This window comes from Camelus ferus, chromosome 6 (genome assembly GCF_009834535.1).
Source record: "Camelus ferus isolate YT-003-E chromosome 6, BCGSAC_Cfer_1.0, whole genome shotgun sequence".
NCBI lineage: Eukaryota > Metazoa > Chordata > Mammalia > Artiodactyla > Camelidae > Camelus > Camelus ferus.
Window position 1 is genome coordinate 80,923,400 of NC_045701.1, and position 13,239 is coordinate 80,936,638.

General features: G+C 46.4%; 1 protein-coding gene across 4 annotated transcripts in view; it reads right to left on the bottom strand.

Moving 5' to 3' along the window:
* Positions 1–3,172: 3,172 nt before the first annotated feature.
* FOXN3 (forkhead box N3) overlaps positions 3,173–13,239 on the bottom strand; it is a 366,339-nt gene continuing 356,272 nt past the window's right edge. For 3 of the 4 annotated variants that reach the window (XM_032482489.1, XM_032482487.1, XM_032482490.1), the window contains one exon: positions 3,173–9,939. In XM_032482489.1, the coding sequence (XP_032338380.1) occupies positions 9,399–9,939 (541 nt within the window). In that variant the 3' untranslated portion in view covers positions 3,173–9,398. The remainder of the gene's footprint in view (positions 9,940–13,239) is intronic. The other variant, XM_032482488.1, reaches the window with a different exon arrangement.

Sequence of the window (13,239 nt, forward strand, 5' to 3'; positions counted from 1 at the left end):
CCTCTTGAGTCCAGGTCTGCCACTAGCCAGCTGTGTCAACTCAGGCACATCCCTTAACTTTTTTGTGCTTCAGCTTCTGGGTCAGTAAAATAGGGAGTTTAGACTCAATGGTCTCTAATGTCCCCTCCGGTTTTACGATGTGCAGAGAATGGTCCATTCCATTTAACGAAGAAACTGTATCCTAGTGGGGTTAAAACATCAGCCGCTGGCTTATTTTCAGACTTCTCTCATCATACTCCTCTTCTTCTATAGTATATATTTTCAGAAATCAGTTCTGAGATGAGTAACAGATGAGGAAAAAATAGAACTTCTGGATACTTCTGAAATAAACTGCTGCCTTTTGAAAGAGATTTAGCCATATGCCCCATAAGTATTTTACTATGGAGTAACATAAAACATTAGGATACTTTATCTCAAAATGCCCAAGAATGATTTCAAATCAAGAGACTACTGTCATCTAAGTTACCTAAGTGTTAGTATTACCTAAAGCACTGCTCCCAGAAGGTTTATTCACACAAAACAAAGGGAAGAGGTGGACATTTAATAAACTGATTTATTCACTTATATTTGAGTCTTTTAAAAAGTTGTCCTTACTAAGTCCCTGAACCCCCGGTTCTGTATCCCAATTTTTAAAAAATGGTCAAACATACCTTCATATTTGTGCCAATTGTAGGACCATTTGATTCCTGGGGGATCTGAGAAGCAGGGTGACAGACCTGTGCTTTCAGGTGATAAACAAAAGCCTCCTAGCTATGCCAGACCCCCTCTGAAGTTGCCCTCCTCCGTTCAGAAATTTCTAGAAGGATGGTAATTCCTTAGCTCAGAACTCTTCCTTTCATCAGGGAAAGCAGTCAACAGGAGAGGAGAAACTGGCCAGGGGCAGCCACTCTGCTCACCTTCACTCATCCCACTTCATTCAGGGCGGCGTCAACACTAAATGCACTTTGTGGTCCCCGAGGTACCTGGTGCGGGAGTTTCACTGCTCTGAGGATTCAAACAACTTTGAAGACAGTGTTATCTGATCTTTCCAGAAAATCACCCATTTTCAGTTGTCCAGGAAGAATGTTTATAAAGCAGGGATAAGCCACACCTGGATTAGCTAAGACTTAGAGGAGAGCGTGCGTGTCACTCATATATGCAGATGAAGCATCCATCCAGCAGATAATTACGTCTTCAAGGCAGAGTCCAGAATCTTGTAGTTTGCTCAAAGGAAACACAGAACATGAGATATACAGTTCCCCAACCAAATGCACGACACAGAATCGCAAATGCTACTATTAAAACTGTGGTGGGAATGAAAGTCACTTATGAGTGTGAGCTTTATTCATACTTTGGATTTCTTCTTTCTTTGCACTCACACCAAGCTGCTTTTAATAAACTGAAGACACCGGTCATTCCTTTGTTTCCTTCTTTTCAGGGAAGGAACTGAAGAGTGAATTGGAGAGGAAGGCACAGTGTGGCCCCGTTTTGATGAGGGCAGAGGACACAGACGGGGAGGCAGGTGAATACACAGTAAGGAAGCAAAGCCCCCTGAACACACCTGGAAGCAGCTTAGAGACACACCTGCATGCTGTCCTTTCAGATCAGCCACCTGACGACACTCTGAACTTATTCCAACAAGATCACCACTGCTTAACCCTCGGGAAGTTCTGCTCCAGGAAGCCTGGCCCCCATCCCTCTGGGGTGCCGTCTAAACACCTAATCGTATGCCTGTCCCAGCAACTCAGGGCCCCTCTTGTATTAGCTTTCAAGTCCCTTCCAGACTAATTCCACTTGTCACTGTGGCCCAGCAGTCCCTGGGATAGTGTTGGTGCTCAATGAATGCTGCTTAAATTAGAAGAGAACAAAAATAATGTGCAACACCTAATATGATTTTGACCCTGGTGGTAGTTTTTTTCTATTGTCATGCAGTGTGATTTCAAATCTGTCTGTTTCACCTGCCTCCTTTCGCACTTACACCATCTTGTAGCCCAGAGGCCCCGCCACCCCCCAGCCCCATTAGATAACAAACACTTCAGGTAACAACTACCAGACTACCCTCCTCTTCTGTGGGCCAATCAATGCCCCCTCGAGGTCAGATCAGAATTTTGGAGGTGTTATCATCATGACGGAATTCCCTCAGATACTCTGATACTCAAGCTACCTGGGTGTCTCGTCTTCAGACACCTTGAGCATCACTTACGGAATATGTCTGATGCAGATTTTTTACGGTGGCCACACCCTGTATTTGGTGTTAAGTATTACTCAAATTGGTCAATTACCCGATTCATCAGATTTGACCCCAATGACTTTCTGCTCTTCCTCCCCATCAATTCCCCCTCCAGCGTTGAAGGGCTGTCATCCAGGAGGGCACATGGCAGCTTTGAAGGTGATTCCAACAGTGGAAATGGACATGGTGGCAGTGCTGGCAAACACCTTAGATCCGGGGGTGACCACCTTGAGAAGCCTTGTTGGGAATCCATTCTGATAGACGCACTGGAAGTGACCTTACAGTAACACCGTGACCACAGGAGGCACAGCCTGGGCACCTAGAAGACACCAGTGAGTGTGGGGCCCAGCAGAAAGGAAGTGGTGGAGGCCAGCTCTGCCGGGGTCACTGTGGCTGCTCTGAGAGCTACAGATCCACACAGCACACTGGCAACTGTCATAGAAGGAACAAGAACTCAGAAAGAACATCCTTTCCATTCCTCCAGCATGGTGACTGGTACCCTGTGCCTATCACTTGTCCCGACCACTCTTCTCCACTCCAACTCCTCCTTGGTCCTTAGGGCATGCGTGGTACTCTGAGGGATGATGGATTAAATCCTGGAAGGCCAAAGCCTCAGGGTTAGGAAAGTCATCATAAGAAGCCCTCAGGACCTGGGATAGGCTGGCAGGCCCCCGCCCCAGTGTATAATTTCAGTGTATTTGTCATCTTCCAAATGAAAGGCACAATTGGTTTTAACTACAAGCTCTAAGGTTTGTGGTGGGAGGTTTACTGTCTAGCAATTCTTTAGATCCAAGCTGGAATTCTGAGAGCCACAGGGGAGCCCAGCCTTGGGCTGTGAATCTGTTTATTTGCAAAAGGTGTGTAATTTTTTTACTGAAAATGAAGCATGCCTGAGGATGGGGGCAGTAAGCGCAGTGGAGATTCAGACACCGGGCCGTAAAAAACGGAGCACACACCCTAGTGCAGGTAGGAAATATAAATGATTTTACTGCTCAGCATTTGCACATGGAGACGCAGTGCACACAATACGACATGGCATTTTTCTTCAATTGATGCAACTCAGTAATTTTTATTGCAACTGGAAGACAATACATCACAGAAACTTTATGGTAGGTCTGGGGGAAAGTGTTATTTACAATAAATGATGAATAGTTTGTCTTTGGCAATATGATTACATATGGAGAATGCGAAATGCAAGTATGGGTGCCTCCGAAGCAACTCCACCAGGTCCCTAAAGTTTGGCTGATCGTGCCAGCTCCCACACTGCTCCTCTAGGTAACACAAATGCGACTGAACGTCACCTCCTTTCTCATGGTTCTCCCTTTCTATTCATGATATTGGCAGTTTCATACAGAAAGATACAGAAAAAAAATTGGCTTTCGAAAACTTATTACTCTAGTAAATGAATTTGGCCACGGAGGTCTATTGGCCAGAGGTCCGATGACCCTAAGTCTTGAGAGTAAACCTCTTGTCTTCTGATTGCTTGATCACTGTTATTTATTTACTTATTTTTTCTGTAAAACAAAAACAAAACTCAGAAATGTTACAGAATCAGAGTATAAAAAATAAAATGTACAAGCGTATAATGCTTCCCAGACACACACGGACACTTGTTTCCTCCACATTGTCACCATGGCAGTGTAAGTAGTGAGTGTGAATGACAGCAGGAAACTGGTTACTGAATCAGCTGTGAGCTTCGATGGCTCAACACACAATGCTGAATGTTTAAATAACTGAAATTGTGCTAAGAGTTTCATCTAAAAAAAGGGAGGGGTTGGGAACTCAGGCCACAGTCATGAAAGGATGAAAGACAATTTCTAGGTGTGAGAGTTTCCCCATATCGAAGTCTTTGAGAATCCAATATGGAATAGTAATCCTTTGCAAAAAGTAGGGAAGGCTGTTCTCAACTTTTTGCAAGTGAAAGACAGTGGCAAACACTGTTGTATAGATTCCAAATAAATAGTCTTGATTTCAACGCTAACAAAACGAACAGGAAGGGTACTTGTGAGCGTATCACAGTTGAGTCAGAAGTGATCTTTCACCCAGGTCTGATTTCAAAAGTAGGACAGACAGCAAAATGCAGCACCATAGACATATTGGTTTCGGCTGTGGAAAGATGGATCGTTTTAAAAATCGGATTTTCCTTCCTAAATTTTTGGTCAGTGAAGCTAGCACTTGTTTGCTGAACTGTGGAAGAATTGCAAGGTCACACGCATTATTCATGATGAAGCAACGGAGCTGATGCGTCTGTGCTTAATTCAAGAATAACCAGTGGGAGGGGGGCGGGGGCAGAGAGAGAACAAGAGTTCACCAGCGTCACCAGTGTTCTCTCAAAGGAAGAAGGGTCAACAGATGAATTCACAAAGGCAGGCGGGTCTATACAGAACACTGAATGCCATGTGTAAATCCTCATGGGACTCCAGATACAGGAACACCACACAATGTATATACGTTGATTTACACATTTCGTTACAAATAAAAAGGAAAAAAAAAAAGACACCATTACAACTTTGTAACTGTGTTGACTGCGATATAGACCAAAGTCCCGAGTTTTGGCAGGGAACTAAAAAGAGGGTTACCACTTAGGTTATATAGCAAAAGTGTTGATGTATATTATATATAGTAGTATAAATAATAAAAAAAGTATTATTTAAATTAGATCACAGTGCTGCATTATGTGCATAACAGTGTTTGATATAGTACTGGAGCTGGGACCTACAACACTAAGGATGTAACTGTCAACACTGGTAAGTCACGATCAAGAGGGGACATGGGGTTCAAACCTGTTCTTTTGGTGGCAAAAAAGAGAGAGAAAAAAATCCTGAAGATGAAAGAAAAATACTCCTCTACAGAAACACAAAAGATAAAACTGCAACATCTGGGCAGCTGTGATCCACCAGAAAGAAACGAGTCCCAACCTGAATCAAGGTGAAATGGAAAGAAGTCACATTGCATCGAATCCAATCCCATATGGAAAACCCTCCCATGGAGGTCACTGGTACAGAACTCTGATTCCTTCTCCAAGAGCCCTCTGATGAGAGAGGCAGAGGGCCCACACACGTAGGGTGGGGTAACTGGACCGGGGAGTCAGCAGCACTGGGTGCAGAGCAGTCTTGCTGTGTCCCAGGACTGAGCCGGGCACCAAAGCCATCCAAACTGTTGAAGCCTGAAGTTGTCTCCTAGGCAGGACGGCCATTCAGTGCAGTGACCTCCTCCAGAATACCCCGTGGTACTCACTGCCACGCCCAGCAAGGGCCAGACAGGCCGAGCGCCCCTACAAGACAAAAGTCAGCTCTTGGGAAAAGCTTCCAACACATCCCTTCTTAAACACTCAGCACCAAGACCAAAACCTGCCACTGTGGTCTTGGCTGTGGTTTCTCAAACCGTCTACCTGTGGGTTGGGTTCATTTGACTTTCAGATAGACAGTTCTACCAAAGAACTCTTGAACGGAGAGTGGTCAGAGAGGGGCAAGGGAAGTAGGAGCTTATGAGTTATATTATAAGGCTGGGAAGTCTATGATGCAAACCCCTTCCACGAAGTACTAGGTAAAGATAACAGACAATTGTAGTAGCATAAAAATAACTGTCTATGCGCACATCATTTAAGAATAAAGAGCCAGTCTCTTTCTCTTAAATGTGTCCGAGGACCAACAGCAAGTAACTGTGGATGTCACGGTGCAGATGTGTTCACGGTTGTTTTCCAAAGCATCTTCAAATATTGCTATAGTTCCCCATTTCCCCCTCCCCCCCGCCCCATTTGAGTATGTGAGACACTGGAATGACACACGAAATGCCACTTCTCCCAGCAGGAGAAACGAAAGCAAAAACACCACCACACCCCTTGAATGGTGCTCAGGCGACTTTGTCAGACTAATGAATACATAGGCTAGTTCGAAAGCTAAAAGAACACCTGACGTTTGGGAAGGAATTCCAAGACTAAAGTGAATTACACTTGAGCAAAATATTCTTTCACAAATAGGCTTGTGCTTAAATTCTCTACTGCTCTTGGAGGAAGGGGGTGAGAGGGTGCTCCTTGCCCCTTGGCTTGGCAAGGACATGGGCAACCTCATTCTGCAATGAATTCACTACAAACGGCCACATACACATCGATACTTTTTTTTTTCTCAACAATCAAAATACAAAGTTAAACACAATTGAGCCATTGTTTTGGTTATGCATAATGTGTATGCCTCCAAAAACAGAAGAAAAATAGAAAAAAGTACCCTCACTAAAGTTTCCCCTACGTCTCCCAGCGGCTCCTAAGAAGGGACTGAGGGACACTCAGGAAAGTAACACTTAGAAAGCTGCCCGATGAGGTATTTATGCAAAAAGAGTGGTTCTGGAGTTAAGAACACACTTTTATAAGATATTTATCTATTTCTCAAAGAGATCAGAAAAGTAAATCACACACATTGCATTTTATTATTTTCTAAAAGAGGCCTTTGCTCCTTTAGAAAAAGGAAATGAGGGGAGACAGCCCACTGTGGGGGGTTTTAATCGGAAGAACCCCCCCGGCCAGAAACCGTCCTGGACGTTGACCTCTGCCTTTGCGGAGGGAAGTCTGAATTTGATCTTAGGGGTGGAGTGAGGGCGGGGGACGGAGGTGGGCAGGGTCAGGTGACAACACAAATCAAAGTGTCGCTTAGGTTCCACAGCTGTGGATGGCTTTTGGGGTGTCAGATGTTTGGGGAGACGGAGGGAACAGAGCACTTCAAAAAGACATCCTTATTCCCAGCCACACCCTGCACAGATACGCTGGAGGTCTTCAGGCTCTGACCTGCATGTGGGTGCAGATTTTCTTTCAGGTTCTCTCATCAGCAACCCAGAGGAAGAGAATGCACCAGGTAATTCCCACTGTCCTGGCTGATGGAGCTTCGGATTGTGCCTGGTGCTGGCAGGGGGGCACCCCAGCGGCCCACACTGCCTCGTTTTTAAAATCACCATCACCCCACTTCCCTTCCTTTCCCTCAACATCAGATCCTGAGCCACCATAGTGGGTGCTCTTGTTTGTGTTCTATATTTCCCTTCCATGTGGGTGGAAGATCAAATTCTTTTAGAGGCTTCTCTGGATCTCCCCAAATAGCTTCTCTTAGGCAAAGATAACAAGAGTTTCTGGTCTGCGTGACATCATCTGGTTGTCTAAATTCAGCTCTCACAACCTAGGTGGGCTTCATTCCAGGATGGTTCGTGTACCGAGGTGGTAGAGATGGCCGGCCCCTCCTTCCCACCGTGAGATGAAGTCACGGGACAGCGTCGGGGGCGGGTCCTCCCAACACCCATTCACTTCCTCCTTCCGTGTACCCTAACTCACACCCTCATCCAATAAGGCCCATTCGTGTGTTTCCCCTTCTCCTGGTGAATTTGCATAATTATTCACTGCCTTTTTCCTAGAACCAAATCACGGTCATGGTTTTCTCAAGTCAGCGTCCCATAATTCTCTTGATTCTATCATACACACTCACTACTAAGTTTGCCCTCAAATTATTGCGTCATGGTAAACATGTACAGACAGAGAGAAAGGACACACGTTTCAACAGAGAATCAGAGGGGCTCGGGGGCTGAAGTGCAGACAAGGCAGTACAGAGATCCACCATCCAGGCCCTACCAGAACATGAAGATATTTTTATATTGCAGAGTAAGTTCCCCAACAGTCAATTTGTCCCTGAAGAAGGTTAAACCTTAAACACCTGCTTCAAAAAAACAAAACAAAATAATCAGAAAAAGGGAAAAAAAGTAAAAACAACAAAAAAAGAAAACTAAAGGAGAGAAAAAAAAAAGGAAAAAGAAGAAAACCAAAAGAACCTCTAAGCCTAAGGGCTTAAAAATTAGAGGCATAGCCTTTTCTCTATTTTCTATATTTATATGAAAATAATTCATGCTTCATGCTAGATACATTATTTACCTTACAAGAACTTCGTTACTTTTGAATAAAAAAAAGTTTGTGTTTTGTGATTTTTTTTCATTTTTTTTCTTCTTTTTTCAAAGGAATTCCATGCATTGTGGATCAGAAATTTCTGCTGGCTACACTGACTGAGTGTGGAAATCACTGGATTTTTGCAAAGATGAATCCTGACATTAATTAATTGCAAACTCCATTTTGAGGGCAGTATAGGAGTTTTTTCTTTTTCTTTTTTTCTTTTTTTGCCATGTTTTCACTTTAGTTTGTCCATCAATGTGCCTTTCATCTTTAAAAAATACACCACAATACTAATGGCAGGTTCTGTAGCTTTTAGTTTTGTTTTGTTTTCACTTGGATCAAATGGTTTTGACAGACAGAAAAAGGTTTGTACCATTATTTCCTTCCTTAACAGCTACTGTAATTTCTTGGATTTGCTTTTCACTTGGGCAGTTAAGAAGACAGAGCTTGTTTTTTCTGCATCAGTTTTTTTCTCTTTTGCTCTTGTGTATCTGTGTGTGTGTGTGTTGTGTGTGTGTGGTGTGCATGTGTGTGTGTGCAGGACCAACCTTCAGGCTTATGGCTTGTGGAACATTCTCATTTACTATAGATCAGAATTCAACGATTAGCAACATCACTACAAACTGACCCACGTGCTTCTCATGAGTCATCGACACCTGCTGTACAGGGATGGCCCAGTGTCCACCTGGTAAGATGCTACTAGGCTTCACAGTTAAGAAGCACAGAGGACTGGTGACCATCCTGCCCCTCCTAGGGAAACCCAGGGTCCCTCCTTCTCCTCAGTTGCCTTATGTGCATTCACTCGGCAGATCCAACTGGGTGGATATCCTGACTTTTAAAACCTAAAGGTTGGGCCTGATGGATGGTTACTTTGCACACGTGCCTTCTAGGTGCCAGATGTGTATCCCTGTGGCCTTTTCGTTGCCATCCCTGCGGATTCAGCCACGGGTTTCTGACAAGCTGGAGGAAGCAATGGTAATTTTGGCTTTTTCATTTTGTCTTCAGATAATGAAAAGCTTTTGTAAAACAGCTGAGTGTCAATATGAGTTCTATGGCTTCAATCTCCTTTAAACATAAAATTCTTAAGGGTCCAAAACAAAGGAGGGGGGCAAATTAAAAAAAAAAAAGGAAAGAAAAGAAAGAAAATCAAACCAAAAAAAGAAAAGAAAAGAAAAAAATAATAAATTGCTGATATTGCCACAAATCATTAGAAATCTCCTGACATGCTGAAACCAAATGGCCGTAAGTTCAAAACAAATCAGTGACTTGTTTTTAATTTTTTGTGGTTTCCTTTTGCTCTTTCTGCCCCTTTGCCGTCCGATTGGTGATGTTATTCAAACAGGACCGAATCCCCGCCAAGTGCAGGAGGGATCCTGCCGCCTCTTTCATCTCCTCGTCATCGCTCTCGGGGGGCTTTTCCGTGCGTCTCTTTTTGAGGGGCAGCGTGTCGCTGGGGACCTTCCTGGCCTTGGCGAAGTGCTGGCGCTTCTTGTGCTGGGACGCATAGCCGCTGTCCCCCAGAGCATCCTTGGCCTCCTTCGGGCTGCGTTTCCTGTCATCCTCCTCCGTCTCGCTGTGGCTCTCGTGGCTCTGGAAGCTGCCCTCGCTGCCCTCCTGGCTCCCCTTGGCGGCAAACTCGTAGTGGTCGTCGGCCGAGGAGGAGGAGACGGAGTCGCTGGCAGGCGAGGTGCTCCTGGCGTTGGAGGATTTGGCACTGCTGTAGTTGTGATCCTCCTTGGGGTCTCCGCTGACCACCGGGGAGCCACACGATGGCTCGCTCTCAGTCCGCATCCGGCAGCTGGTGAGGCCGTTCCTGCGGGACAGGGACAGCGGGGAGGGACGGGAGACAAGAGAGGACAAGGATTAACCTCCCTGTGGTGAGACACCGGCAGCCCCCTGTGTTCTCACGGCAGATGCTCTGACGTCCAATCCAGCGACCTGCCAACAGGTGGCTCCGCTTTGAAGACAGGGTCCTGAATCCTGACATCTCCGTCTTCCCTGCTTATCTCCCGTCATTGACATTTTCACTCAATTTGTGCAGCTGAGATGTCAAAACAACACTTTTGAAGTGACAGCAGTGGAAGCTCAATCTCTTCTATTAAACCATAAAAATCAAGTTGTGCTTGGTTTCACATACCCGCCAACACTGTGGAGGAGACACCACCGGATGATGCTGGCTGGGCACTTCACAGAAAAAAGCCCACTCTCTTCCAAAGCTGCTCCAGTAGGAGTCTTTTGTCGGAAGACTAAATCTAGTGTTCAGCAAAAAGAGACGCCTGCCGTGTGGTGACAGCTATTCACTCATGCCTTCCCTCCCTCACTCATTCACTCTACAAGTATTCAGTAACACCTAATATAAACGCACGGCCTTAGGGAGGGTCCTGGGGGAGGTATCTGAGGTAGAATCAGACCCAGACACTGTCACAAAGATGCTTAAAGATGAATGGAGAAGCAAGTCATGGTTAGATCTCAGACGAGACAGCAATAAGCTACCATCTCCTAAACTTACCACCTGCCAGGCATCCTGCTACGTCTGTACAGATGACTGCATTTTACTCTATCAAGTGGATATTAGCATTCTTATTTTATAGATCCCAGAAGTGAGGTCTGGAGAAGTTTGCTAATTTACTTAAAGCCACATAGCTAACGAGTAGCAGCAGAATTGGGATGGGAACCAAAGTCTGATGCTCAAGCTTGAGCAATTTATAACATCATGAGACCGACCCTCACTCTTGCCCGACTGCCCTATAACTAAGTCACCTGCTTATACATTCCCATCAGGTCCCGACAGCACCCATCACACCTCTGATTATTTTATCATGTTCCTATGTCTGAGCAGTGAACAGACTTCCTTTGTGCTTCCTTACTGGCAAAGAGGGGATAGTCACTTCACCCGTTTCATGGGGTTGTGGGGCTGAGGATGCGAGCAATTGCCCGCCGGCGCGTGGACCAGCGTCTGGCCAAGCAGCGAGGTAGAGCGCGCAGTCTGCGTGTGAATAGGCCCCAGTCCTGCCTGCCTGGCGGCTGCAACACTGATACTGCCTGGCATACACAGCAGATGTTCAGGAGAGGTGGTGATCGGAGATGAATACTCACACGAGGGAAGGATTTCTTATAGCTGGAGAGGGCATAAGGAGGTTTGCAGAAGACCTAGCCTCTGACCTGGGATGTGAGGGCTGGAGGTTTTGAGCAGGGAGGAGAGATGTTCCACTGCACCACGCTGGCCTTGTTTCCATAGGCATATCCACCAGTGATACATTTCCAGATCCTGGGAACGTGAGCACGCTTTTCCCTCCCACACACCCTTCCGTTCCCTCTGTAGACAGCACTGCCCACTACCATTATGCACCGCGTGATGACCTGTTCCATGTCTGTGGTTCCCATTAGGGCGTTAGCTCCACAAGGCAGTCCCCAGTCACTGATCAGTCCCTCAGTGGTTAGCGTGGTGCCGGGCAGAGTGGACCCCCAACGGGTAAGATGGAGCTAGCATTGGAGCAGATGCAACTGTGGCACAGAGAGCAGGAAGTCTGGGACACGTCTTCCTGGACCCTTCCTGAGGATGCAGCCCCAGCAGAAAGGCCATGGGGTTGGGCCCTCCAATGAGATTCAGCCTCGAGCCCTTCCCCTTTCTCCCTGGCACCCCTGTGGGCCCTGAGACTCCATGAGATCCTGGTTGCAGCCCACAGAGGGGAAAAGGTGAGGAGAGTCCTTGGTGTACATGGTGCAGCAGTGGGTGGGCCTGGGGGGGTGTCTCTCTCCTTTTGGAGCTCCACGCCATGGTGCTCTGCTAAGTTTAAGCTGGTGATGAGGAGGCCCCTCCTGTTAACGTACACCGGTAAAATGCACGAGGGCCATCATCAAAATTCCACCTTTACTAGATGCTTCCAGACCATCAAGCTAGCTCCGACAAATGCAGTATGTGCCCTGGTCCGATCAAGTCCTAGCAGGCTTGTGAGGGGTTTCTGTACGCGTTCTGAGCCTGGTGATCCTGGGTGGGCACCCCTCCCCACAATCCTTATATAAAGGGCCTGGCTTTCAAGACAGACGGACTTTTGGGGTTCACAAACCGTGTACCTGTTTTCATCCAGAAATAATGTCAGCAGCGTGCTGACATTTGGGACTTTCGGGTTTATTAGTGAGAGCTTCAGTGGGCTCCCCATCTACCTCACAGGGCTGTGTGATGATAAAATGGAAGGTTCAAGCACAGAGCGCGGCTCGTGGGGATGCTGGAGAACTCTGACTCGGCCTCCCCCCTCGCTGTCCCGCGGCTGCTCCCCGCTGTCCGGACACGCCCGCCCCGAGCAGCCTCGCCTTCTCCCTCTGCCAGGTCAGGAGGCAGATGGAAACGCAGCAGAAGCAAGAGGGAAGAGGCCCGGCGACAAGCTGGCGAGGGAAAGGTGACTGCGAGGTGTCACTGAACACGAAACTGGGTAAATGTCATGAATTGTCCTGGTAGCTAAAGAGTCATGAAAGCAAGTGAAAACGAAAGTCTCGCACGATGCTTCTCGCGATCGTTGTTACCGCAGGTGACGACCGTGAAATCCCCACGGAATTAGTCTACTGAACTAGCCTCATGTTCAAGGTGGAACCAACTAGGCTTGGGTGCCTCACCTGGGCTGCGAGTGGCTTTTAGAAAATCAATTCGGTTCTGAATCCTTACTTTCTCACAACGTGGGTCTGATGAGTCACTTCACTACCACAGTTAAGCAGAATATGACACCTCTCTCTGAATGTGGAGGGAGAGAATTCTGGGAGTAAAAGAGTAAGAAAGAGGCAAGTATTGCAAAAAAGCTCACTCTTAGTGAATCCAGGTACTTATGGCGTTCATTGTGCTGCTCTTTCCTTTCCCACAGGTTAAAAACATTTTTTTTAGGAGTTTGGGGTGCAGGGTGGAGGAGTGGGAGGAATACACCAGAAAGGAAGCAATGGTACAACAGTTCAGATCCATGCTATTACAAGAGGAAAGGTTCTGAGCCTGGCAACTTCTCTTCCCAGGATATAAGCAAGCATGGGAGAGGTACTCAAGACACACTGGAATCACACTGAGACTTTCCTCTTAACGACATCACAGGAATTGAAGGAGAAGAGAAAAGCAAATCACTTCCAAAGCACA